General features: G+C 37.9%; 2 protein-coding genes across 4 annotated transcripts in view; one reads left to right on the forward strand and one right to left on the reverse strand.

Annotated features, from left to right (window-relative positions):
• LOC121876784 (translin-like) overlaps window positions 1–3729 on the reverse strand; it is a 30790-nt gene extending 27061 nt beyond the window's left edge. Inside the window, exon 1 of one of the 3 annotated variants that reach the window (XM_042382179.1) lies at window positions 3467–3729. In XM_042382179.1, the coding sequence (XP_042238113.1) occupies window positions 3467–3491 (25 nt within the window). In that variant the 5' untranslated portion in view covers window positions 3492–3729. The remainder of the gene's footprint in view (window positions 1–3466) is intronic. The other 2 variants (XM_042382187.1, XM_042382197.1) reach the window with 2 other exon arrangements.
• A 5062-nt stretch (window positions 3730–8791) lies between these two features.
• LOC121876800 (transmembrane protein 60-like) lies at window positions 8792–12957 on the forward strand. The gene is given in 5 exon segments (XM_042382211.1): window positions 8792–8970; window positions 9158–10543; window positions 11786–12260; window positions 12263–12451; window positions 12486–12957. Coding segments are annotated over 3 exon segments (492 nt in total). The 5' UTR covers window positions 8792–8970; window positions 9158–10543; window positions 11786–12241; the 3' UTR covers window positions 12770–12957.
• The last annotated feature ends 12329 nt before the right edge of the window (window positions 12958–25286 follow it).

Here is a 25286-nt window from a genome sequence, read left to right on the forward strand (position 1 = left end):
TATCAGTTTTGAACTGACCATCACTAAGGTTTATTGATTTTAATTCCTTAATCAAACTAGCTTCAACCAGAAGTCTTTCTGTGACACAAGATGATTTGAATACTTCTAAGCTTTTTTCCCAAGCAATGGGGTGATTATTATTCCTAACATGAACGAACAAGGCACTGCTTTCAGATGCAGTTCTGATATTATACTTATGTTGTTTGATTCTGAGCTGCAGTGTTTTTCCTGTCTGACCTACATAATTACAATTACATTGGCTACATGAAATACAATAAACACTTCCATTTACATTCAAACTTGGGCTATTCCTTATTAACATATTGGTAATGGTTGAGTCATACTTGAAAACAACATTAATATTTAGAAGCTTGAGGGACCGAACTAAAGGGACAAATTCATCACGATAGGGCAGAGTCAAAATATTCTTAAGTGTTTCCATTTTCCCGTGTGATTTTATCAAGATTTATCTTATCCACGTTTTCATTGTGGATTTACATGATATATATATATATATATATATATATATATATATATATATATATATATATATATATATATATATATATATATATATATATATATATATATATATATATATATATATATATATATATATATATATATATATATATATATTGGGTTAGGTTCTGTACTATGAATTGACCTTGGACTTTTATTGGATATGAAAAGTTAGGTTTGGTTTTCAAAGGTTTGTTTGGTGTTTTTTGTGGGTGAATTTTTTATCTTGCACCGGTATTTCTCTCGCTGTTCTTAATATGTTTTTGTAATGTTTAGACAATTCTAAGACCCTTTTCTCGTGATATTTCCGCTGGAAATTAAGGATAACGGAGATAATAAATTTTCAAAATTATTAGATTTGGTCAGTCACAAGTGTCGCCATTTGTTGTTTACGTCTCATAGAGAAGGTCTGACCACCCATCACGCAGTGCGCCTTACCTCTGTGTTGGCTTCTTAAGCGTCTACAGCGCAAGTACGAAGGGTGGTGTGGGAGTTTCTTATTGGCTATAGCGATAGGAGACTTATAATTGGGCAAGAGTTTTTTGTCTTAGCCAATGAACAATGCGTGGGTGCATTGGGAGCGGAGATTTGATTTTTAAGTACCAGAATAACCAGATATGGCTGAACAGGTGGAAAGAGCGGTGCTGACATTGTGATAAAGAGATTATTTTACGTCAATTGCAGTTTCATCAGAAAAATAGTGTTAGGTTAGGTTCAGGTTAGGTTTGTTTTTGTTGTTTTTTATTTGTGATTTACTCGAAAAAAAAAATTTTGTTTAGATTAATGGGTAAGGTGGGGGTTCTAAAAAACTATTGATTTCCAGCTGAAATAAATATCAAATTCGTTCAAAACTCATCAAATAACATTGGAAAAACATATTTTTTAATATCCAAACAAAGACCGGTGCATTAGTGAAAATTTACCTTTTTGTGTGTTTTAACCCCACATTTTCCCCTCCTCTTCAAAGCCCTGCCTATTTTATGAAAACCATTGTCATTGCTAGTGTAGGTGATCATATCTCCATAAATATCCATCTCCCATAGAAATGAAGGTCATATTCATTTATCAAAGGAAAAATTACAAAAGAAAAGCCAATTTTTTTAATCAATTTCCTTATAAAATAAAACAAAATTTTACCAACAAAAGACCATAGAGAAACAAACCTGAAATCTAAAACCTCAGAAAAGCTCTAAAAATATAAATTTTGGGTATTATTCCATATATTGCTACTAAAAAATCTCAGAAATTTTATAGTTGCAATCAGCAACTTTGGCAATTCAACACAATGTATTAGTAAGATATTCATTTTATTATGTAATGTTCATAAGTGGTGGTACACGCCCAGAAAAATGAATGACTGTGGAGCCCCCAGTTAGGTTAGACTAGGTTTGGTTGGGTTGGTTTGGTTTGGTTTGGTTGGTTAGGTTAAGCTAAAAACTATGTTTTTCCGATAGATTTTGATGTACTTTGAACACATTTTACTGTGATTTTTATAGCAAATCTCTAGATTCTGTGATGGAAGGGGGCTCATCTTAAAAACTATTGATTTGCGCCAGAAATGAAGGTCAAATTTGTTCATAACACATTAAAACCACCGGGAAAACATAGTTTCAACATCTATTTCGTTTAGTGGCAACAAGTTAAATGTTACCGATAATCAGGTTAAGATTAGGAAAATGACAACAACAGAACTTTATACTGATTTGTGGTATTATTCCAGTTTCGGCCAATACACGGCTGACTGTTTTAGCTCCTTATTTGGAGTACTTTTAACCCCTTTTCAAGCAGGGGGCAAAGAATAATATCGTCAGAAATGATTTTTAAAGTTGAGGGGGGGGGGGATAACTCTAAAACGGGTACTTTCACCAGGAAGTAAAGGTTAAATCACACCAAAATACACAGGATAAACTCATTTCTAAGCTACTAAGGCATATATGCCGAAACTGCAATTTTGGTATTATTTTCTTGTAGTTCCGTTCATTCCTACCACTAATCTATTATCATATTCGAATAAGACGTCTAATTATAAGATAATTTTCATCTATTACATTACCGGCGGAAATGCATAATAAGGAAGATAGCTCTCCCAAAATTTTTTCTATTTTCTTCCATTATTTCCCGCCATTATCGTCTGCCTCTTACCTAACACTGAGTGTCTCTCGCGTCTCCTTCATAAATCATGACGCGCATGCATACCCGTACACGTCACGCGGCCAATCAAAAGCGTTTTTGCTAATTCAGAGTATATTTGGCCCAATCAAAATCGAGTTTTATTTTGGGTCTCATATTTTGAAATTCAAGTTCAGTTCCGACCATGGAGGTCTGTGATGGGTGTCACTTAAAGTATATGGAGTTGATTGCGAGTTTTTGGAAAAAAAAATAACGTAGAAACTATAGCATTTTTTCGATCGCATGGTGTTCTTCCCACCTCAGTTAAGTGTACTAAGAGCAAGACTGAATGTAAATATCGTAAAGACCAACATATGTGGCATTGTGGAAGTATTCCAGAATGCAATGACGAACAAGTACCAGGCCAATAAGGTAAGAAATAGGTGATTCCATCATATGATGAGAGTCAGTTAAGTTAGGTCAGGTTAGGTTTGGTTTAGTTATTGTTTTCTAGTGTTTTATTGTGTATTTGTTAGTCGCTTAGGGCCTTTTTTTTTCTCGGAAAACGTGAAACGGAAAAAAAACGCAAAAAACCCGGCTAATTTCCGCCGAAAAGGAAGGTCATATTCGGTCTCAGCACACACACACACACTAGAAAAATATATTTTTTACTTGCTACAAGTGAAAGGAGCTACAAGAACAATTTACCCTACAATCATCAATAAAGTCAGTGACAATTATGATTACTATCAATACAGTGACCACTAGGCCTATCATGAGTAGTGTGATAACTATACCAAGAGTAGTGTCACTACCAACAGTAAAGTATCAGTACCATCAGAACTATAATTAATGGGCATTATGACACAGATCACAGCAGCCACCACCACACGTCTACCTTTAATACAGTAACTGGGACACACAACTGACCACTTGTAGTAACTGACTGACTGGTAGCAGCCCAAAGTAAACACACAATGAAGTGTTGTGATGAGAATTCTCCAAGTTCAAGAATCAAAACGTCACATTTACGTCATAATGTCAAGAAATTACCGGATTACATTTAACGTTTTCCCTATGAATATATGAGCGTGACGTCACAACGTTGAGATATCCTCTATGTGGATCTGTAATTCATGAACGCAAAAAATGGCATCCGGCAAAATTAGACTGAAAAAATATTGCCATAAAATGCAATTTTTTTCTTTTAAATTTAAGAAATACCACAAACTGAGTAGCATAACTATACATTTATATTCAAGGTAACTCGAAGCAACCTAAACTAGCCTAACTAGAACTACTCTAGGATTGTTAAGGTCCAAAATTTTAGGTGAAAAAAAGAGATGAATTATCGATTCTATTCATTTGTAATCTGCACAAATAACTGCCACAATATATATATATATATATATATATATATATATATATATATATATATATATATATATATATATATATATATATATATATATATATATATATATATATATATATATATATATATATACCAGTTACAGCGGGAATTTGCTAGTTGAAGATTTTACTTTTATCAGTTTAATAGCCGGTCGGGCGGTTAGTCTAGCCAGTGTTACTTAGAACTTATTTGAGTACAGGCAGGACCCGGGGACCGGGAGACCTGTGGCATTTGGTAGGGTTGTAGGGGTATGAGATATTGGTTCACACTCAGGATGGGATGGAGAAAGGAAACTCACAATGTGCTCTCTCTATACATATTGTATTGGATGTACAATGCAGCTTGTTGCTGGGTAGGTAGCATGGTAATAAGCGTTGAGTAGAGAGAGCTGGGTGGTGAGGGTGCCCAGAGTGAGGGCACGCGGCTTGAGGGAAGCCAAGGTCGCTGGCGGGAGCGGGAGCCGCCAGGCTGGCACGGAGGTGTTTCTTGCTGGTGGCACTGTGTAGAAAGAGAGGCTGGTCACAGCGGTGTCAGGCCTTATAAGGCGGGGGTAGGCGTGGGTAGATAGTTGACCCCCGCTCCGCGGGCGGCGCTGGAGGCGTAGGCTGGGGAATTCGAGAAGGTTTGGTGCTTGTAGGGGAGGAATCCACTACAGGGTCACACTGGATAACACCCTTCTCACGTGTGTCAGGGACAAGGCTGGAACACTTGACATATTGATACACACGTTACCGCTGGGGTAAAGGTCATCTCGTACACAAGATCTCAGGGACCAGTCAGGGTGACAATGCTCCAGATGGGGAAGCACTTCACTCATGAAGATCGTTACTTTTTACTTTACTTCTATCCTCTTCACCACTGATCGGCTCGTTAGCCGCTTGGGCGATCACGTCTCTGTTACTTTTCCTTTTCTTTTATCCTCGATGTCGCCATAGTTAAAGTCTCCCATGATAAGGAGGTGGCTAGGGTTGAGCATCGCTGCGTTGTCTATTAAGGCTCTAGTTCCTTTGATTTAGTGGGCCACAGTTTGGGGATCTGTAGATACATCTGACAATAAATAAGTCCCCTCCTTTTAATTTAATTTTACACCACTTGGACTCTTCAAAAACGTACTCACCCTGTACCCTCGCCTGGCTGGCTCTAAGGTCTTGCCTAGCATAGATAACCACACCCCTCTTGCAAGTTTCTTGAGAAAGGTTCGTAAATAAGTCAAATGCAGCAATAGTAAACTCACATTCTTCTGGGTCGATTCTCCTGTTCTTGTACAACTCGGTGCCGTCACAACACTTTCTGGCAGATTGTTCCCAGAGTTCACAACTCTCACTCCGAACAAGTTTGCCCTCACAGTTTTCTGGACCTGCGGCTTCTTCAATTTTGAGCTGTGACCCCTTATCGAAGGACGTGACGTCGGATGATCAAATGGATGCCGCTTTGTAGCTTGGAAGTTCTGCAGTCGACTTATTCGTACCCATATATGTATATATGGGTACGAACTGTCTCGTTAATTGGGTACGACTTGACATGTTCTGATGGGTACGATTTGCTTGGGTACGAGTTGTCCAACACCCATACCGGTAAATTTCTTCAAAATGAACATTAGACATTTAGCAACATACAGTTTAACCACAACTGCAAATAGATAAAATATGAGTACAATTTTAGTTTCGGACTGTGAAGAGCTGCAGAAGGACCTCTGTGGGCTCCAGGAATGGTCGAAGAAATGGCTGCTGAGATTCAATGTCACGAAGTGTAAGAGGATGCACCTGGGGCGTACCAACGGTAAGGAGGCGTATCATATGTCCCAACGGGATGAAGAAACTGCACTAGTTGAGACTGAATGTGAGAAGGACCTAGGTGTGTATGTTGACAATGAGCTGAAGTTCTCGGGCCATTGCGAGAAGGTAAACCAGGCAAATAAATTATTGGGTCTTATAAGAAGGTCGTTCAGATATCTAGACGGTTCGTCCCTCGTAACGATCTTCAGGAGTGAAGTGCTTCCCCACCTGGAGTACTGTCACACCGCCTGGTCCCCGAGATATGCTAGGGACTGTCAGTTGGTTGAAAATGTTCAAAGGAGGGCCACCAGACTGGTGCCTGCACTTCGGCACCTCAGCTACCCTGAGAGATTAGAGTGCCTGAACTTGCCTAGCTTATACTACAGACGGGCATGGGGGGACCTAGTTGAGGTGTATAAGCATCTCAGGGGGCACTACTCAGTCGAGTGTCCTTACTTGGAGCTGGCGGACGCTCACCCCACAAGGGGTCACAGCTCAAGATTGAAGAAGCCGCAAGTCCAGAAAACTGTGAGGGCAAACTTTTTCGGAGTGAGGGTTGTAAACTCTTGGAACAATCTACCAGAGAGTGTTGTGACGGCACCGTGAGCTCTTTCAAGACAAGACTTGACCAACACTGGAGCGGGTTCAGGTTCATTCAGGAGCCGGTGCATGCCCAGTACTTGCCAACAGTGCGTGACAGAGACGTGACCGATCGCCCGAGCGGCTAGCGAGCCGATCAGTGGCGAAGAGGATAAAAGTAAATAAAAGTAAAAGTAAAAGTAACCTCTAACTTAACCTAAACTAACCACAAAACCCAGGAAATATATCTAACCTAACCGAGGTGACCGAAACTAAAATAATACCAAGATATGTCCAAGTTAAAATTCATATTTTTATTGATGTTGAATCTGAATATTACGTTTTGCCAATGTATAATATTCTGGTTAATATTTATACATTTTTAAATATTTGTACCCGTTATCTCTCTTTGTTTTCTTCACTTGATGTGATTAAAGTGACTAATGTTAAAATTTCACTACAAATATTGTAAGCGAAATAAATATTTTCTAAGGCACTTAAATTAACCCAATGAAAATTAACCGAATTAAAATATTTCTGTAGCATTGATTTGTAGAGTACTGTATGTGGCCAGTTGTCAATTAGGTTGGTTTCGGATTGCTTACTTGAAAAAAGTAATAATGGGATTGATTTCCTGTTCATGGTAGAGTAACACTATTTTGTGCTAGGGCAGGATCCTATATAAATGCAAAAACAAAGTAAAATACAAAAACAATCTAAATTTACCCCAATATTTATGTTTGGAAAATTATTTTTTGTTTGTGTATATAAATTAAAGTTAAGTAGAAAAGATCCATATTCCTGTTGTGGAAATATAAAGGTGAAAGCTATATTGAACATAAACCTTCAGCAATTCCTCTCTGTTCAGTATTATTTTCTTTATATCTCAACACTGAAAATATAAATAATTAATTCAGAGTTCATATAACACAAATATGTAAAAAAAAAAAAGTCCATCAAAATATGAATAATGTACAGGACATTATGATTAAGTGAACTTATTTATATGTTTATTTCAATCGTTTTCGCCTTTCAGTAGTACCAGACCATTAAGCTACAGGTCGACCATCTCTGGCACCACCGCCTCAATTGTTACTCGGATCCCATTGCAAATTATGTCACAGAACAATAGTTTCAAGGAAATATGCCTTGAAAAATAGTACAATGTCCAGCGTCAACATACTAGACCTTCCAGAATCTGTATTGTTGAAGATCTTCTCCTCACTGTATGCTGTCGACCTCCACACACTCTGTAGGCAAGTTGAAGAAGAGTCATTTTTAACAATTATAAATCACAAACTACTAGGTGGGACTTTGTTTACAGAAAAGTTGTTACTTGAAGAGGTAATACTTAACCTCTTGTTCAACCTTAATCATAGATTTTTTTTTAAATATTCTGAACAAAATGACTTGACATTTGTAATTTCCACATATGTTCTTAAAATTATATTAAGTATTTTAAAAGAGGTGAAGAGCTTTTTATTTTAATTATAAGTATTTTTTATTTTCTATATCCATGATCATAGTCACCTGTAGTGGGCAGGGCAGGAAGGATGGGAGATATTGCATGGTAAAACATAGTAAAAAACCGTTTATATGATACACAAATTATGTCTATATGCTTTGTACTTTTGTTTACAACTGACCCACTTGGTCCTACCGTACTCTCACGTCCATAAAAAACGTAAAGTTACACCATGACACTTCAACAAAGTTGCTTTCATTGGTACCAGATATAAAAATAAGTATATGTACTATCTGCTTAATAGGGTGGGGGGTTCGGGGGCAGGCTAGGAAGTTAGGTAAGGTTATGTAAGTTTCTTTGGATGGTTAGGTCATTATTTTCTAGAAAATAGACCTAACTTTACCTTACTACTTAGTCAGGGGGCTCTGGACCCCCTTGCATGTTAACCAGAAAGTACTTATTTTGATATTTGGTACCAATGAAAGCAGCTTTGTTGAAGCATCATGGTGTAATTTTATGTTTTTTGTGGAAGTGAGAGTAGGATTTGACTGAGTGAGTCAATTGTAAACAAACAGCGCAAACAACACGTGCCGACAACAGGAGATGCTATCTTACCTAACCTAATGTTTGAGTGTAAATATATTAAAATTAAGCATTTGCACAAGAAACAGTACTCTTAAGTACCAAAGTTGATTCATAATAGAACATAAAAGAAATATATTTAGGGTGGTCATAAACACTAGTAGAGGAATGGGTGAAAGACAAATACTGTATTAGCCATATTGACTAATAAAATCAATAAAACTTTTTATTTTAATTATAAGTATTACTGAATTTCTGATTAAGTGCACATATCTAGCTATGTCTTGGTGCACTTCACTGTGAAATTTGTTTCTTCATACAGTATGTGACAATGTGTTTTTGCAGTGTTCATCCTCGTTTCACACGTCTAGTGGGCGATTTAACCCTATGGCGTCATGTAAATTTTGGCCGAACGCCCCTGAGTCTGCAGTTTCTCCATAAGTTTATACGATTTCTGGGTCCACACACACTAACCATCACTGTGACTGGATTTGTCAAGTCCAGTGTTCGATTGCATCCAAAAGGTGAGAATCAGAGAAAGGTGGTGTTAGAATCATAGAAATGCATGAAATTGATAGAAATGAGAAATTGTAAATACTATAGAATTTATAAATGCATTTTGGTAATTGATTGATTTCAGATACCCTGTACTGTATTCTGTTTCTGAAATTATGTTGTTTTCATTATTTTTGATGGAGTTTCTAATCCCAGGGTCAATGTGTATCTCTGAAGCATTTTTGACGAGCCTGAAACGTCGTTGTCCTCACCTTCAAGAACTCAATCTTCATCGGTGCTATATTGATGCTTCCACTAAATTCTCTGCTTTGCCAGCATCTCTAAAAATGTGTCTCTGTGTGGGTCGGCACTTTTTAATTTGCCACAGGTTTGTATTCAATTAAACTCAAGAAACAGAAGTTTGACAATGTTTCTTTTAACCTAGATAGATAATATCCAGTGGAGAGAAAGGGCAGTAATAGTAGCAGGAGTTATTCTGTGTACTTGTGTTTGTTTAATATATTGTACTTCAGGAAGAGGCTATGAGAACACTGTACTGTATAGGGCAAATCTAAAGGGGCAATACTGTATATGGAGTGATTGAGAAGAGAAAGCTTGTACAGAAATTTGATAGTAGGTGACTTTGTGAATAATTGAGAAACAGGTATGTACAGTACTGTACAGTCAGTCCTTGATTTTTATTTATGAAAGGGTTCCATTCTTGAAAACCTTTCATAAATCAAATTCTCATAAGTTGGATCCCAGCTTTCTGTAGACCCCCATTATAAAAGATGAGATATGTTTTCATAAAAAAAAAATCCAAATATATTTTTAATGAAAATTTTTGGTGTACAATCAAAGACAAAAGTCGTGTCGCAATTTTGTCTGAAGATTAAATATAACAAGTGAAACATTGTTCAGCCTGTTACACTACTTACGGTAGTCTTCACAGTAACAAGGCGGTCTCAAGAAGGTAGGTGGAAGAAAAAAGAAGAATCACTTACAATGTTTGCTGACTAAGTTTTCCTTTGGAGGATTTTTAAATCATCTTGAGCAGTTGAATTGAATTTTGTCTCCAGAAACTTTCCTCCCAAATTCTGAAGGTTTGTCAAACTTGGAAAAAAAAAATCACGTCACTAATTTTTAAAATAACTCGGGCAAATAGAAATGACTTTAAATGGAGCAAGTTCTGGGATGAGATCAGTATTTAGTAATTTCCCTCCATATTTTGGGGTATTTATGGGTTCTGTTGTCTATATGTTAAATTTTGACTTCACCCATCTGGACTGCTTACTTACCTTGTTAAAACTCCTTAGAAATTTAGTGTCTTTTTAACCATGTTTTCCTTTAGTCTTCTCTTTATTATGTGTTGTCCATTTAATATCCTGAGAATGATAGGTTCAGTAGCAAGCCCAATGATAGATTCTTAAATTTCCTTATCACTTAGTAAATATTTCAGAATCATTATGGTGGTCGTGACATCTCATTTTCCGGCTGGAAAAGCATTTACCTGTGTTGGAGGAAGTGATCCTTGAAGGTTGTGGTGCATGGCTCACGAGGCAAGACCTCACACTGCTCATGAGTCACTGTCCAGCCTTACAAGTAAGTTTATTCCAGTTATGGTAGTTTTAATTATTCCTGTATTGTAGTGTTTTGGCAGTCTTGGTCTATACTGTATGTATAGCCCAATGTACAGTACAGAGTATTTTTATCTCTTACTGAATGCTCAGGGGCAATGTAGCAATTATGGCATCTTGTTAATTTTGGTTTCAGTTCAATAACCTTCCATCAACCCTTTAGACTGATGTCAATTACCCATGGAAAATTACTCATTATTCACTTATTTCATGTTGATCTGGGTTTGTACACCTTAACCAGGCATTTTGCAGGTCTGCTAGCAATCAAATGGAGTACTTTGATGTCTGTAGACCATAAATTCTGGGGTGTTTCTAGTGACTTCACCACATAATATGGGACATTCAGAACGGAGTGACCCACCCAGTTAAGAATCAGATTAATGGTAGTTCTCCTACCTGGCATAAAACCAAACTGCAAGTCATATGTCTACTCTCTCTCTCTCTCGTAAATTTCTCGATCACTCTTCCTAAAATTTTCATAACCTGATCTAGCAGCTTTAGGCCTCTGTAGTTCTTATGTTCAAGTGCATCACCTTTACCCTTGTAAGTATTTATGATCACACTGTCTCCAGTCATCTGGAAGAGAACATTCCATCATGATTACATTAACCAATTCAGTCACCATTGACATATCTACATCACCTGATGGTTTCAGCATTTTTGCAACTATTCCAGAGCTTCCAACTGCCTTTCTACTCTTCATTTTGTCAATTGCATCCTTGGGTATGGTCCTTGGGCTGGTTCTACCTACGGCTGCCCCTGTCCCATTCATAGTATTTTCTTCAGGCATCCTTAATGTTCTTATTATCAACACCCGTTATCATCGTCATTTCTCACACGCGGCTCACCAATAACATCCTTGTTTCTACCTTCTATTTGCCTGGGTATTCTGAATACCTCTCCTCCTGTATCTGTACTATTCAACATGACACAGAGATAAAATTCTTGACTGTCATGGAAATATGTAGAGGGTGGACATGAAAGAATTACAGCACATTCACTGTAATAAGAATGCTAACCTGAGTCTTCATGAAAGTTGAGTACAAAGGTAATTTTGAAATTCAAAGGTGAAGGTCAATTTATGGAAGGATCTTTATCCCAGCCAGAGTCATATTGGATACATAGGGTTAGTTAAGTTGTATGAAGAGTGAAAGTGAGTTTTTACAATAGTTTTAGATTAGATCCAACAATGCTTTTTATTTTACAGATTGTGAATGTTGGTCCTGCAAGATACACACGTACAGGGCTTTGTTCATGGGATAAACGTGATGATAAACATAGTAGCAGAATTATTCTCACTCGCAAATGGAGAGCTTAAGTTGCAATGTGGATAATTCCTACATGAAGGATCAAGTGAAGTAGTATTTGAAGTGACCTCACAGAACTAGCTTGGAATACTATTCGCTTTGTGTTTGAGAAATTTTTTCACAGTGAACTGTTAAAAGATAAACAGAAATATGGATTTGAAATATGTTTGTTTCACTGAGTAACTAGTAAAGTGAACTAGGAATCTCCTTTAATAACCCATTCTCACCTGTAGGTATTTATTTTCTCAAACTTTAATTTGTTATTTTGGACTTTTGCAATAAACCAATAAGAATAGCTCTTTATTCTGGACTGCAGTGGTGAGAAGAGGTTGATATACTGGACTCCTTAGATAACAATGGCCATGTTACACCGAGCTTCTGGTTCCTTCTCCTGGTGTTCCTCATCTTGCTGGCCTGAAGGCTTGACCAGAGAACCAGATGGAACTGGTTCATTGTATTATTCATGTGGTTTTATGATGCAATACTTCTAATATACATAAGCATCCACATGATTGATGAGTGCCGGAGAGCAGTGGAGGAGCCTGGAGGCTCACACCATCGTGCCTGCTCGCCAACGCATCTCTGCTTTCCTCCAAAGAGTGTGGCCTCTGTCAGTTGTAATTCTTAAGATGGCATTCATGGTAGCACTATGTTTCAAGTTAGAGAATCATGATGCTTATATGCCATCATTCTATGTTCTCCTACCACTGTGGACTCTGTTAATGGGCCTTTGTGGCAAAGTTCTCCGTTGTCTTGTGCTGCAGCACCAAGACCGTTACCCTATCTGCATTGTCATTACTGAAGTGATGTTTTATTTCTCCAGAAATATGGTTACTGGAAGAATGTGTAATGTACAAGTATGTATCAAGAAATGGTATATATAGAGTTGGATTATCCAAATTTCTTGTCAACAAAATCTTTAAAGGTCTTTTCTTATATTAGTTTCAGGAATTTAGTTTTTGTTTGCCAATTAAAGCATTTTTTTTCAGGTGTTACTGACTGTCACATGTGTCTTCTGAGAATTGAATGCATATAATTTCTTTATAATTTGCATAATAAATTATTTTAAAAATATTGTGTTTCAAATTCCAGAAACAAGTGTGGATATTGTAAAGATAATTGTACAAAAAAAAGGGGGGGGGGGATAATGTACTGTAAACTTAAAACCTTTTAACTTTAACTCCTTGTGTATGGGGTCTCCTTTGAACTGAATAAAATTGTTTGGCATTAACCAAATACAGTTTATATTAAAAATAGCATCCCTGTAGTGAAGAAGGGGTTAATATCCTTGTTCTTTAGCTTGAGTCTACCTTTTGTCATTCATCTTAGTTTTACCATTCAATCCACTTTTATATTCAAGTTATCACCCATAACATTCCCTGACTGTTCTTTTATTTCAGAGAAGAGTCATGCAGTAGCTATGAAGAGTTTGTACTTTCTTATCTCTACACCATGCCAAGAGGTTCTCAGCACCTTTACTTGCATCTGTCACTTATAATGCATCTTTGGCAAAGTCTAATGCATGGAGTTTTAATCACCCTCTTCCGTTGATGGGGCTGTCGTGTTTACAACCAAACTTTATGTGGTCATGAAGAACACCACACTGTAGCACATCACAGGAAGGTGTGGCGGTAAAATAAAATGCCATACCTCCCTGTGGCTACAGTGTGGTGTCCAGACCAATTTTTATGAACAAGCATTATTACACTTGTTAATCTCAATTATAACCACTTATTATAGTGTGTAAGTCCTCGATATATGCGAGTTCAGCATATGTGAATTCACTCGTATGTGAGTAAGTACATTGTCACCGAGTCTCATGTTTCTTCATTACTGTTGGGCGTTGTGCCGTTTGTGCTTATTTTTGTGCCACAATGCATGCAGTCTCGCACTAGCATCCGTTCCGTGTGGACTACCGCTCTATCTCTCCTGAGGATGCTTTCGTGATTTGACGTTTTGTTTTTTCACCCATTATCCATATTTCTCCAGTAATATGGCTTCAAGCATCCTGCATTAACTTTCCGAGCCCCTGTTCACCCATGAAGAGGAAGAGAACAGCTGTAACACTAAAATTAACGTTAGAAATTTTGAATCGTGAGGCGAGTGAGGGAGCGTTGTGCTAGCCATTACTACAACATGGGTGAATCCACGATTCAAAATACAGTATTAAGAAGAATGCAGGCAAGATACAAGGTGCTGTTCAGCATGCAACACCTCTTTCTGCCAAAATAACAAAAGTGAGAAATCCAGAGATTGAGGAGATGCTCTCTATGTACACCCACAAAAAAATTATTCGGCACCCGTGTCATATTGTATCACGCCGTAAGGATGTAGCTTAATTTTTTAGTGGGTGTTCGTGATACTTAATACACACACACACACACACACATGTATAACTGCACAATACATACATGTAAACCCAAAAATTTATTGGTCACCCTTACGGCTTGATACAATATGACAAGGGTGCCGAATAATTTTAAATGAATGTATAAACCTAATACGAAGAAAAAATGGTAGTAACAACGCTGATTAGGGCTAAGGCTCTGAAAATTTATGAACGTTTGTGTCAAGAAAAGGGTTCTGCCAACCCAGAACCTTTTATTGCTAGCAAGGGCTGGCTTGATAAATTTATTAAGCTCCATAACCTGCACAATCTCAAAGTGACTGGGGAAACAGTAAGTGCAGATCAAGGTAAGTTGTTCTACATTATGAGTGTATAAAAATATTGTTATCAACAATATGTGCAATATAATCGTATGAATACGGTATATTACAGTAATGTCATTTTCTGGGTGGGTTGTAGGTCTTTATAGGGGGATTTGGGTGACACCAAGCAATTGATCAAGCTTATTTACATGTGCAGTATTTCAATGTCTTTCGTTTCGCAATTTTAAATTTACGATGTGGCGGGTACCAATTAGTCACAAAACTTGAGATTCTATTGTACACTTTACTGTACCCTTGCTTTATCTATTGTTTTATAAATAGATGTTGTATTGATTTCTTCTATAGTTTAAATGTCCTGAAATTGTGTTGAAAATGGGTATGGAACATTTCATTTTGGTTTATTGAACACAAAAATTTTTTGCATTTAATTAAGTATTCGATATACCTGTACAGTCAACCCTCGTTAATTCGGACCCCCTTTAATCCGGATTTCGGATAATTCGGACAAAATCTGATTTTTTTTTTTTTTTTTTTTTTTAAAGATTTGGGAATATTACCTCACAGCGGACCTTAAGCTAAAATGCTGGTCCACCCACTGCTGGGATAAAACATGTAACATCTCCACCACTAGTATGGGCGAGAGCAACTTTTAGCTTCAGACATGAAAAATATTTACCATTTACTGCCAGTAAACAATGGAAACGTAAAATGTACCAATTAGTAATGAAAAGTTGTGCAGTTCCTTCAGCAAATGACTCACCAACTTACAATAGGCTAAATTACCTAACGTGTTTTCAGTAGTCTATGTTGAAGTTCTTAGCACAGGCTAACTTATCATATCACATACAGTATCACAGTTCTCATTATAGTGGATACAACATCCACCCTACAGACACGGCCTAGGCTGCGTTAGGGACCTGTATGGATGAAGGGACGGGCACTTACTAACGGTTAAAATGCCCGCGGCGCCCTCACTCAAACTAGGCCAGGGAGTCCAGCTACTCCTATTCCAATGAATTAATTTACGGTACCCTCTGACGTTGAAATTGAGACTATGAACTCCTTTTCATTCTCTACTATTATCTTCACTAACAATGCTCTGACTCAGCTATCGAAAGCAAAATTAAATTGATTACAAAGGAATGGATGGCAACAGGTCCCAGCATACAGCGTCTGCTCCCATAGACAAAGGCGGGGGAAACAGAGAAAACGGGGGACGTTTCCACTGGGGGACTCGGAAGGTTTTGTGGACGTTTGAGCGTAATATGAATCCTTAAGGTTTTCAGGTTAGCTCTTATCATGTAACCATTACAATTGATCTACAAAAAATACCGGTAATAAAAACCTTTTCGATATTTCACACTTTAATATAATACCCGGTAATCTACTTCAACCTCCTATTGTTTACAACGACGCATGACGCACCACCAGCTGTTGAGTATCAGCTAGAGGGTACACTTGTTTTTCGAATCGTTTTCAGTTTAAAAACTGCGACATCACATGTATATTTTACCTAAACTGCACCTGAATGAATATATTCTCGGAAATAAATAGTAGTTTTGCTGAAAAGGTGATGTATTTTAATGTAAAATAGGATAAAATACATGACGAAAACAAAAGATTTTACCTAACCTTCCGATGTTCAAGAGAAGATCCTCGTCTTTTTAATAGTTTTCGGTTAAAATACTGTTATATTACAATGATATTCTATTCATACTGTGCTTGATATAATACATTCACGGAAATGTAATATTTTTGCTGAAATTACGTACGTATTACAGTGGAAAGTGGGATAAAATCGTGACGAAAACAATGACTTTGAAATATAATGCAATATTAACCCCTAAATCGGTTAATTCGGACAATCGGCTAAAACGGACACCCTTCCCCCCCTATTAGTCCGAATTAACGAGGGTCGACTGTACAGTAAGATCTTGTATTTCGCGAGTAATATACGGCAGACTGGAAAAATTGTGCCAAATTCAAATACATAAACTAATGGGAAAAATAACAATATAGACTGGCCACTTTATATCAACCTCTGATTTTCCCATTCATAACCTCCAAATGATGCAAATTCTGCCTTTATTGTGCTTTCCGGAAACTAGTTTTTAAGCCTTCCTCAAGTAATTTAATCACACGCTGCTTATCCTGCATCGAGTACTTGGCAAACTTAACTCCCTTATGATAGTCCCGCTTCTCCTTTTCCTTATTTGGCTACTAAGGTGGGTCTGTCCCACCAGCACCAGTAGGACCCCCAGTAGAGGTAGAGACTATTATCTTGACTCGACAGGTGGTAGCACCACCCAAAAAAGCACACAATAACAGCCCAGTCGGTCGCTAGGATGGCGCAGGCGACAATGCTATAGTTGCGTTCTTGTAAACCTCTTTTACGTTCACCACCAGCAATTCGATCACCAGAACGCTTCTTGGAAACATTCTTCTTACCTTGTCTTTCTGTATTCATCGCTAACACAACAAAATTGGAGAAAATAGCGAAAATCACGGAGTAATTGACAGAAACCGCGCGATTCAACAGATCACCTGATGTAAACAGAGCGCTGGTGTAAACCGTTATTAGTCCTCACTGAAAAACATTCTTTTTACTTATTATTTTCATACAGTATTTATAGGTAACAGCTAAATTTGCGAAAAAAGAAATATAGAGTACCTCTCAAAACACACTTCGCAAACAAAAGACACGAATCAATTGAACATGTGATGTCGAACGTGAACTGTAAACATTGCATAACCCCGTGCCACTCTTAAAACGTTGAAGATGGAATCGCGCTATAGCCAACATTCGTATGCAAAAGTTTGCATATTACAAACAGCGTTCCCCTATTCATCAATCGCGTTGCAATCAATTCGCGTTGACAAAACACTGTGGCCAGCATTCAGCTTGTTGGATTTCGCGTTCAGCTGGCTGGATCTTGCGAAATTCACGATATTTTATGCCAAATATAAGACTTGGTTACATTAGGTAGTGCTCGCGAAATTAAAAAACGTGAAATGAAATCGCGCGAAATGAGATTATATATGTATACAGTCATGCGCCGGTTAACGTCCTAGATACGTTCTTGGAAACGTGACATTAACCGAAATGGACGTTGTCCGATCACCACATAAACTTTTTATTCATACTTGTACTTACATGTATGTGGAATACTATATACGTACATATACACTTTTACTCTTAAATCACTACTGTAATGTGATACAGGCGATTAATTTTTATCTCTTGTGCAAAATACATGGCGTTTATATTAAAATTATTCACTGTTTTACAAGGATTCTAGCAACGCTGGGCAGTTGGGGAGAGGGAGGGAGGGAGCGAGCGAGGGGGCTTGGGTGGAGGGGAGGTAGTACGCTTGATAGTTGGCACAGGCCCAGGTCTAACACGTGTATATTTATCAGTTCTTAAGTAACTAAGCTTCTCTCTTATAAAAAGCCAGTGACATGACCTGGGTGAATATAATTAACATTGTTGGGATTCTTGTAAGATGCTGATTAATTTGAATATAAACATGCTATAATTTGCACTAGACATAACAATTTTAGTACCGTAATCAAATTAGTACATGTGCACTCCAGCTTTGCACTAAGGTCATTTAGTTCTTTTACGTTTCTTTTAGTATGGTGTGTGCATGTAAATGGATGAAAATAAATGAAGAAATTTATGTAAATCTACCCAAAAATACAGTTGAAAAACTTTTTATAAAATGTACTACAGTATTGTACACTAATGTACTACATTTTTTATATCTTGAGCAAAATATATGACGCTTATATTGAAATTAATCTCTGTTTCGCAAGGATTTCAGCAATGCAAATTATATTATCCTAACTTTAGTCTGAGATATTACATAAAATAAACAAAGAAATCACCAATCTTTTGTCTGGGAACACGAGGGAGGTAGCCAGCTGAGTGTGAGAAAAGGGGGGGGCGGGAGGTTTGGTTCGTACTCAGGATGGGATGGAGAAAGGAAACTCACAATGTGCTCTCTGTATACATGTTGTATTGGATGTACAATGCAGTTTGGTGCTGGGAAGTGGCAGCGTGGTTACAAGCGTGATGTAGAGAGAGCTGGTTGGTGAGGATGCTCAGAGGAGGACAGCTTGTGGGTCGCAATGCTCGCCGGCGGGAGCGAGGGCCGCCAGGCAGCGGCGGAGGAGGAGGAGGTGTTGCTTGGTGGTTGGTGTAGGTAGAAAATAGAGAGGTCACCACGAGGTCAGGTCTTAAATAGCGGAGGTAGGCGTGGCTTAGTAGTTGACCTCCGTCATGTAAGGCGGTGCTGGTTGACCCAGACCACGAGGCATACACTGGGGAATTCGCGGGGTCAGCTACTCAGCGACAAACAGCGTTTGTAGGGGAGAAATCCACTACAATACTCCCTCCTTCCCTCCAGGCAGTGTAGGAGACTTATTGTCTGCAGGGGTGCATGGCACATGTGAGACAGAACGGGCGGTGCATGCTACATGTGAGCAATAACGGCGAGGGCGTGGATGAGCCGGCCGCTGTGCTATTTAACGATTAGTAGGGTCATTACCTAATACCTGACCATTGTGGACCTGGTCTCACCCTCCTCTGTATATATACACCTTGGTTTGTATTTCTCTTTAGTCTGTACTCACCCCTGAAGATGTGAATTACACGAAAGCGCTTGGGAACTTCGTGTTTTGTTCTTTCCTTGTGGTTATCAGCATACAGTATATATATATATATATATATATGCAAGTGAATATAATTGACATTTCTGGATACCTTGCAGGTCAGGGAATATTTTGAATGTAAACTTCATATACTTTGCACAAAAGATAAAATATTTGCTTTGTGTAAATCAAATTATTACATTAGATCGAGAATTTGTATGTCTAATGCAAAATCCATGATGTTTATATTCAAAATGATCATCATATTGTAAGAATTCCAGCAATGTAAATTATATTCTGGCCGGGTAATTTGTATGAATTTTATGAGCTAAATAAAAAAAAAAAAAAAATTGTACTTCACCGCGTATATGAGTAGATGCACCGCAGAAAGTGAAAGTCTGGTTCTGGCAAGGTACCGCGTAAATGAGAAAATGCGGAAAGTGAAACCGTGTAAAGCGGGGTAATACTGTACATGTATGAAAAAGCAGATTACCTACTGATGAAGCAAAGGCTTATGATGGACTGGATCCAATACTTATCATTGGAATCAGATACTGAAAGTAAGTGGAATAAGTTCAAAAGAAAATTCCAGGCAGTCATTGACGAGTGTGTCCCTAAGAAGATAATCAGAGGACTGAGGGTTAGCAGAAAAAGAACAAATGAAAAATTACCTATGAACAGGAAGCTCTGGGCTAAAGTGAAGAAAAATAGAGACTGGGAGAGACTGAAAATAATGAAAACAAAGTTCAATGAAAGAGCATGCACAAGGGAGATGTATCTGGAAACTGAAAAGGAATACAGGAGACTAAATAACCAGGTCAGATGGGAAACTAGAAACATCCTGAAATGCAAAGAACAAGAGATTGCGAAAAATGTTAAGGCGAATCCAAAAGTGTTCTGGAAGTATGTAGACAAAAACAAGAACAAAAGCTAGAATTGCAGATCCTTACAAGGATGAGGAAACAGTACAGAAGAATGTGAATGATCAAGAAAAGGCAGATGTAGTCTCAGAGCAATTCTCAAGAATTTTTATCAAGGAACTAGATGGAGGGATACCAACAGCCAACAAGAAAGACGTGCCAGCTCTTCAACACCTGGAGATAACTGAGGGCAAAATAAAAAAGGTGATTAAAAAATTGAAAAGACAAAAGTCTCCCAGTCTAGATGGGTTACATCGAAGAGTCATCAAGGAGATGATGGAGGAACTACTTCAGCCTCTGAGGATCTTGTTCGAAAGCTCTTTTCAAGAAGGAAATATACCTGAGGACTGGCATATTGCATATATCACAGCTATCTATAAGAAGGGAAGTAAAAGTGAACCAGGAAACCACAGGCCAGTCAGTCTAACTAAAGTAATCTGCAAATTAATGGAGTCAATATTACGGGAAGAGATTGTTACCCATATGAAAAAATATTGATTGTTTAGTAATTAACAGTTTGGCTTCATTTCCGGCAGGTCAACAGTCCTACAGTTAATTAGGGTACTAGACAGGTGGACGGAAATTATCGATGACAATCAGGCTGTGGACATAGTGTACTGTGACTTCATGAAGGCTTTTGATAGAGTACCCCACAAAAGACTACAGTATTAGAAAAAGTATCTAGTTATCACATTGATGGAAAATATCTTGATTGGGTAAGGAATTTTTTAACTAAAAGAAAACAGAGGTTTGTGGTAAATGGAGAAGTATCTGACTGGAGAGTGGTCACTAGTGGGGTCCCTCAGGGTTCTGTCCTCAGCCCCCTGCTGTTTGTCCTTTTTATCAATGACCTGCCTGAGGCAATTAAACACGACAGTGAGGTATATCTATATGCAGATGGCACAAAGATTTTTCGAAAAATAGAACGAGATGAGGATTGTGACACACTGCAGGAGGACCTGGATGGGATCAGGGGTTGGACTGGGAAGTGGATGCTGAACTTTCACCCAGAAAAAAGTAAATACATGAGGATAGGAAGAACAAAAGTTGCTGACCAGGGATATCATATGTACACCACGATAAAGAAGACCACTGCAGAGAAGGATATAGGGGTAGTCATCGATGATAAGCTGACGTTCTCTGACCACCTAGCTGAGAAAATCAACAAGGCTAATAAAATAGTGGGCATTATTAGAAGAACTTTTGTTCATCTGGATGCACCTATATTCAAGGCTCTGTACACTGCTCTGGTTAGGCCACACCTTGAGTATGCTAATCAAATTTGGTGCCCATATCTCATTAAGGATAAAGAAGTAGTAGAGAATGTACAGAGGGGGGCTACCAAATTAGTACCACAAATCAAGGATTTATCTTATGAGGAAAGACTAAGGAAATTACAGTTACCGACACTGGCGTACAGAAGATCTCGTGGGGGACCAAGTGAAAACATACAAGATAGCGTGTGGCATATATGACCAGGCATGTACAGCAGGTTTGTTCCAGATGAGGGAGGATGACACTACCCAGGGGAACACAAAGAAGATCTACAAAACAAGAGCGAGGCTAAATCTCAGAAGACATTTGTTCCCGAGTAGGGTTGTCAACAACTGGAATGGATTACCTGAGTGTGTAGTGAATGTGGAGACGGTGGAAAAGTTTGAAGCAAAATTAGATAAATACTGGAAAAATCAAGAACAAGTATATAATTATAGGGCACAAATATCCGCCACACGCAGCCACCGTCTGAGTAGAGACGAGGCTATTTAGCTGAAGTCACAGGCGTGAGCCTCTTCCAGATCATCTGTGAATATTCCATAAAATATCAGAATATAAAAAGATAGATTAAATACTAAAGAAATGTATTAACCTTTCCCATGTCCATCCATCAGCCAATCATCTACTTTGCTACAAACTGACTTTAGGCCTTAGTTACAAGGTTTGAGTGAACAGACTATACTGTAGTGATAGCAATGAAATAAATAGAAATAATGAACTAAAAATTTTGAACTACTGTATATTGCGGCTTATAAGACGACCTCCATTATTTCAATTGAAATTGTTGATCTAAGCCCATACCTGGCAGGTAAGTGGACCCCTAAACTGAGATTTGAAAGCTACGTCCTCAGTGATAACTAAACTTGCCAACACTTAATTTTAAACAATTCTCCCATGTCTTATTTTTTCAAGAAGGCAACTATTATTGAGCTTAGCCGAACGTTGGTGTTTTCACCGGTAGGCCTCAGTCACTCAGTACTGTACTGGGATGCAATTTAATTTCCAGCACTCACGTACCAGTTTTACCTAACTAGCATTTTCAAAACATTAAAATATCTTTCAGTGTTAACTACGGTTTTCTTACAAACAAATGTTACTAGGACACGCAAATGTGGTGTAAACAGATCAGCCACATCGGAGCAAATGTCTAACTGAGGCGAGTAGGCCTCATTTCATTCACAACAATACAGTTCCTACAGGTGCAAAAATATTTAAGATACACTGTACACTAGGTGAGTAATGGCAATTTACTAGTAAAAAAGTTTTTAAACTTAATAATTATGGCACACGATAAGCAAGGCATATTGTACATTAAATTGACAGTACAGGGGGTCCATGAGTTACGAACGTCCGACTTACGAACACCCGCCGATATGAACGAGGTCCCATAAAGTCAATTATTTTAAGTTTTGAAAGGTGTTGGTATGTGTAGGGGCTCCCATAATATGAATAGTGTAAACACTTACCATAGGCTGAGTTCAGTAACAGTTACCCTTCTGGAAAATACTAGTTAGATAAAACTTGTTTGTTAGTGCTCGAAATTAAGTTGCAACGCAGTACTGTACTGAGTAACTGTGCCCTACCGGTACGGTAAAGTGAAAATCTAATGCTAGCGGCAGAGCCGTACTTAGAGGCTGACATTTTATACCTGCTGTATGAGATGACCCCTAGGCCGCAATACTCGTACAGGTATATGGTCTCTGTTTCAACAAGTGAACCAAGAATTAGCTTCGGCTAGTGTTATTCTTTAACATCATCTTAAACCTCAAACTACCCTTGGAAATATTGGTATTGTACATTAATATTGTTTAAAAAATTAAAACAAAACCTAGAACAAAACATCCAAAAATTGTGGGACAAATAAAGCATTAGAAATTATAAAAACAATTAAGCCAGCAATGCATGGAAGGTGTTGTGCTATAGGATAACTTGGCTGAGGCAGTGAGTCATATTTTGTACATACTGTAGTATAATTTAAAAAATACAAAAATAAATAAATAATATTAATAATAAAAAAAAAGGCCCTGTGGTAAGTAACAATACTGTACTCCCACATTCGTACACATGTGTAGTATCTTGCGTTATTTAATGGGAGAATGACAAGCACATGGTCGATCTGGCTGGGCGTTTATTCTCTGTTCTTGGTTACTACGTGCCTAACACATTTCATGTTTACACAAGCCTAAACACTTTCTGACTTTGGTAAGAAGTAACATAATATATAATATATATATTCAATAAAGGCAGCATATAAACATACATATATATAACACTATTTCTCCCTTTCAAAAGAGAGCATGGCTGCTACAAATCCTAAATAAACAAAACTTACAGAATTACATATGGCAGGGAAGAAGGGAATAGAAGACAAAAATATAACTTCCTAACTAAACAGTTTTGAAAGGCCTGTTCACAATTCAGATAATTAGAGGTCTTTTAGGACTATTCCCTCCGTCAAGTTTTACAGGGGTTTCACTTGCACTCTGTGCATTATCAGTGACAGACATATCATCACTACAATCAGTTGACACAGTGAGTAGATGCTGGGAAACATCATCTTTGACATCATCATAATGATGATGATCATCTGAAACTGTGTCAAGTTTATCATCATGTCCTGGCGCTACATTCATCTCGTCATGTGCCTGAATGATGTGATCCACATGAACATATCTCTACTCATTATGGAGAAATCAGCTGCACCATTAGAGGCAGGATGAAAGGGTGGGGTCAGTACATGCTTTACACCGTTGAATCTCATGAAGTTTTTAAACTCTGATGATTGGAATGGAGGACCATTGGCAGAAACTACCTCTTCTGGTACTCCATGTTCGGCAAATATTAATCTTAATTCATCAATGGTGCTACCAGCATTAGTACTGTACATGTAATTGTACCGAAAGCTGATAAATCTGGTAGACTATGTGGTGATTATAAAGTTACCATTAATCAAGCTGTTGAGGATGAGCAAGATCCCTTACCCACATCTCAAGATTTGTTTGCTGCACTAACAGGTGGAACCATTTTCACTAAGTTAGACTTGTCCCAAGCATATGCTCAGGTCTCTGTTGATGCTGAAAGTCAACAGTGCCTTACCATCAACACTCATAAAGGATTGCATAAGTTCAAAAGGTTGCCTTATGGTGTTAAAAGTGCACCAAAGTTATTTCAGTGCATCATGGACAAAATTCTTGTGGGTCTTCCCAATGTGTTATGTTTTCAGGATGATGTCCTTATTGTTGACAGTGACATCCAAAATCATGACAAAACCCTAGCCACAGTATTAGAAAGATTGTTGGCACACAATGTCAAGCTCAACAAGAGCAAATGTTCATTCCTAGCTAAAGAAGTAACTTATCTTGGCTACAAAGTGAATGCAGAAGGGCTGAGACCTGTAGAAGATAAAGTAGGAGCCATAGTAAATTTACCTGCTCCAAAAAATGTCAGTGAATTGAAAGCTTTCCTAGGTATGATACAGTATTATTCAAGGTTCTTGAGTGGACTTTCATCAGTTTTAGCCCCTCTGCATGAACTATTAAAGAAAGGGATACCATGGAAATGGAACAGTGCAACTCAGAAGTCATTTGAAGATTGTAAAGCTGCTCTGTCTAGTACTGATGTTTTGGTCCACTATGATACCAGTAGAACACTAAAGCTTGCTTGTGATGCATCGGGCTATGAATTAGGTGCTGTCATAAGTCACATAATGGATAACGGTGAAGAAAGACCCATTGCATATGCCTCGAGAACTCTTACCCAAAGCGAGAAAAATTATGCACAAATAGAGAAAGAGGCTTTGTCTATCATATTTGGAGTAAAGAAATTTCACCATTATCTATATGGGAGGAATTTTGTTTTAATAACTGATCACAAGCCTCTCTTG

This window comes from Homarus americanus, unplaced genomic scaffold (assembly GCF_018991925.1).
Source record: "Homarus americanus isolate GMGI-L3 unplaced genomic scaffold, GMGI_Hamer_2.0 scaffold33468, whole genome shotgun sequence".
NCBI classification, from domain to species: Eukaryota; Metazoa; Arthropoda; class Malacostraca; order Decapoda; family Nephropidae; genus Homarus; species Homarus americanus.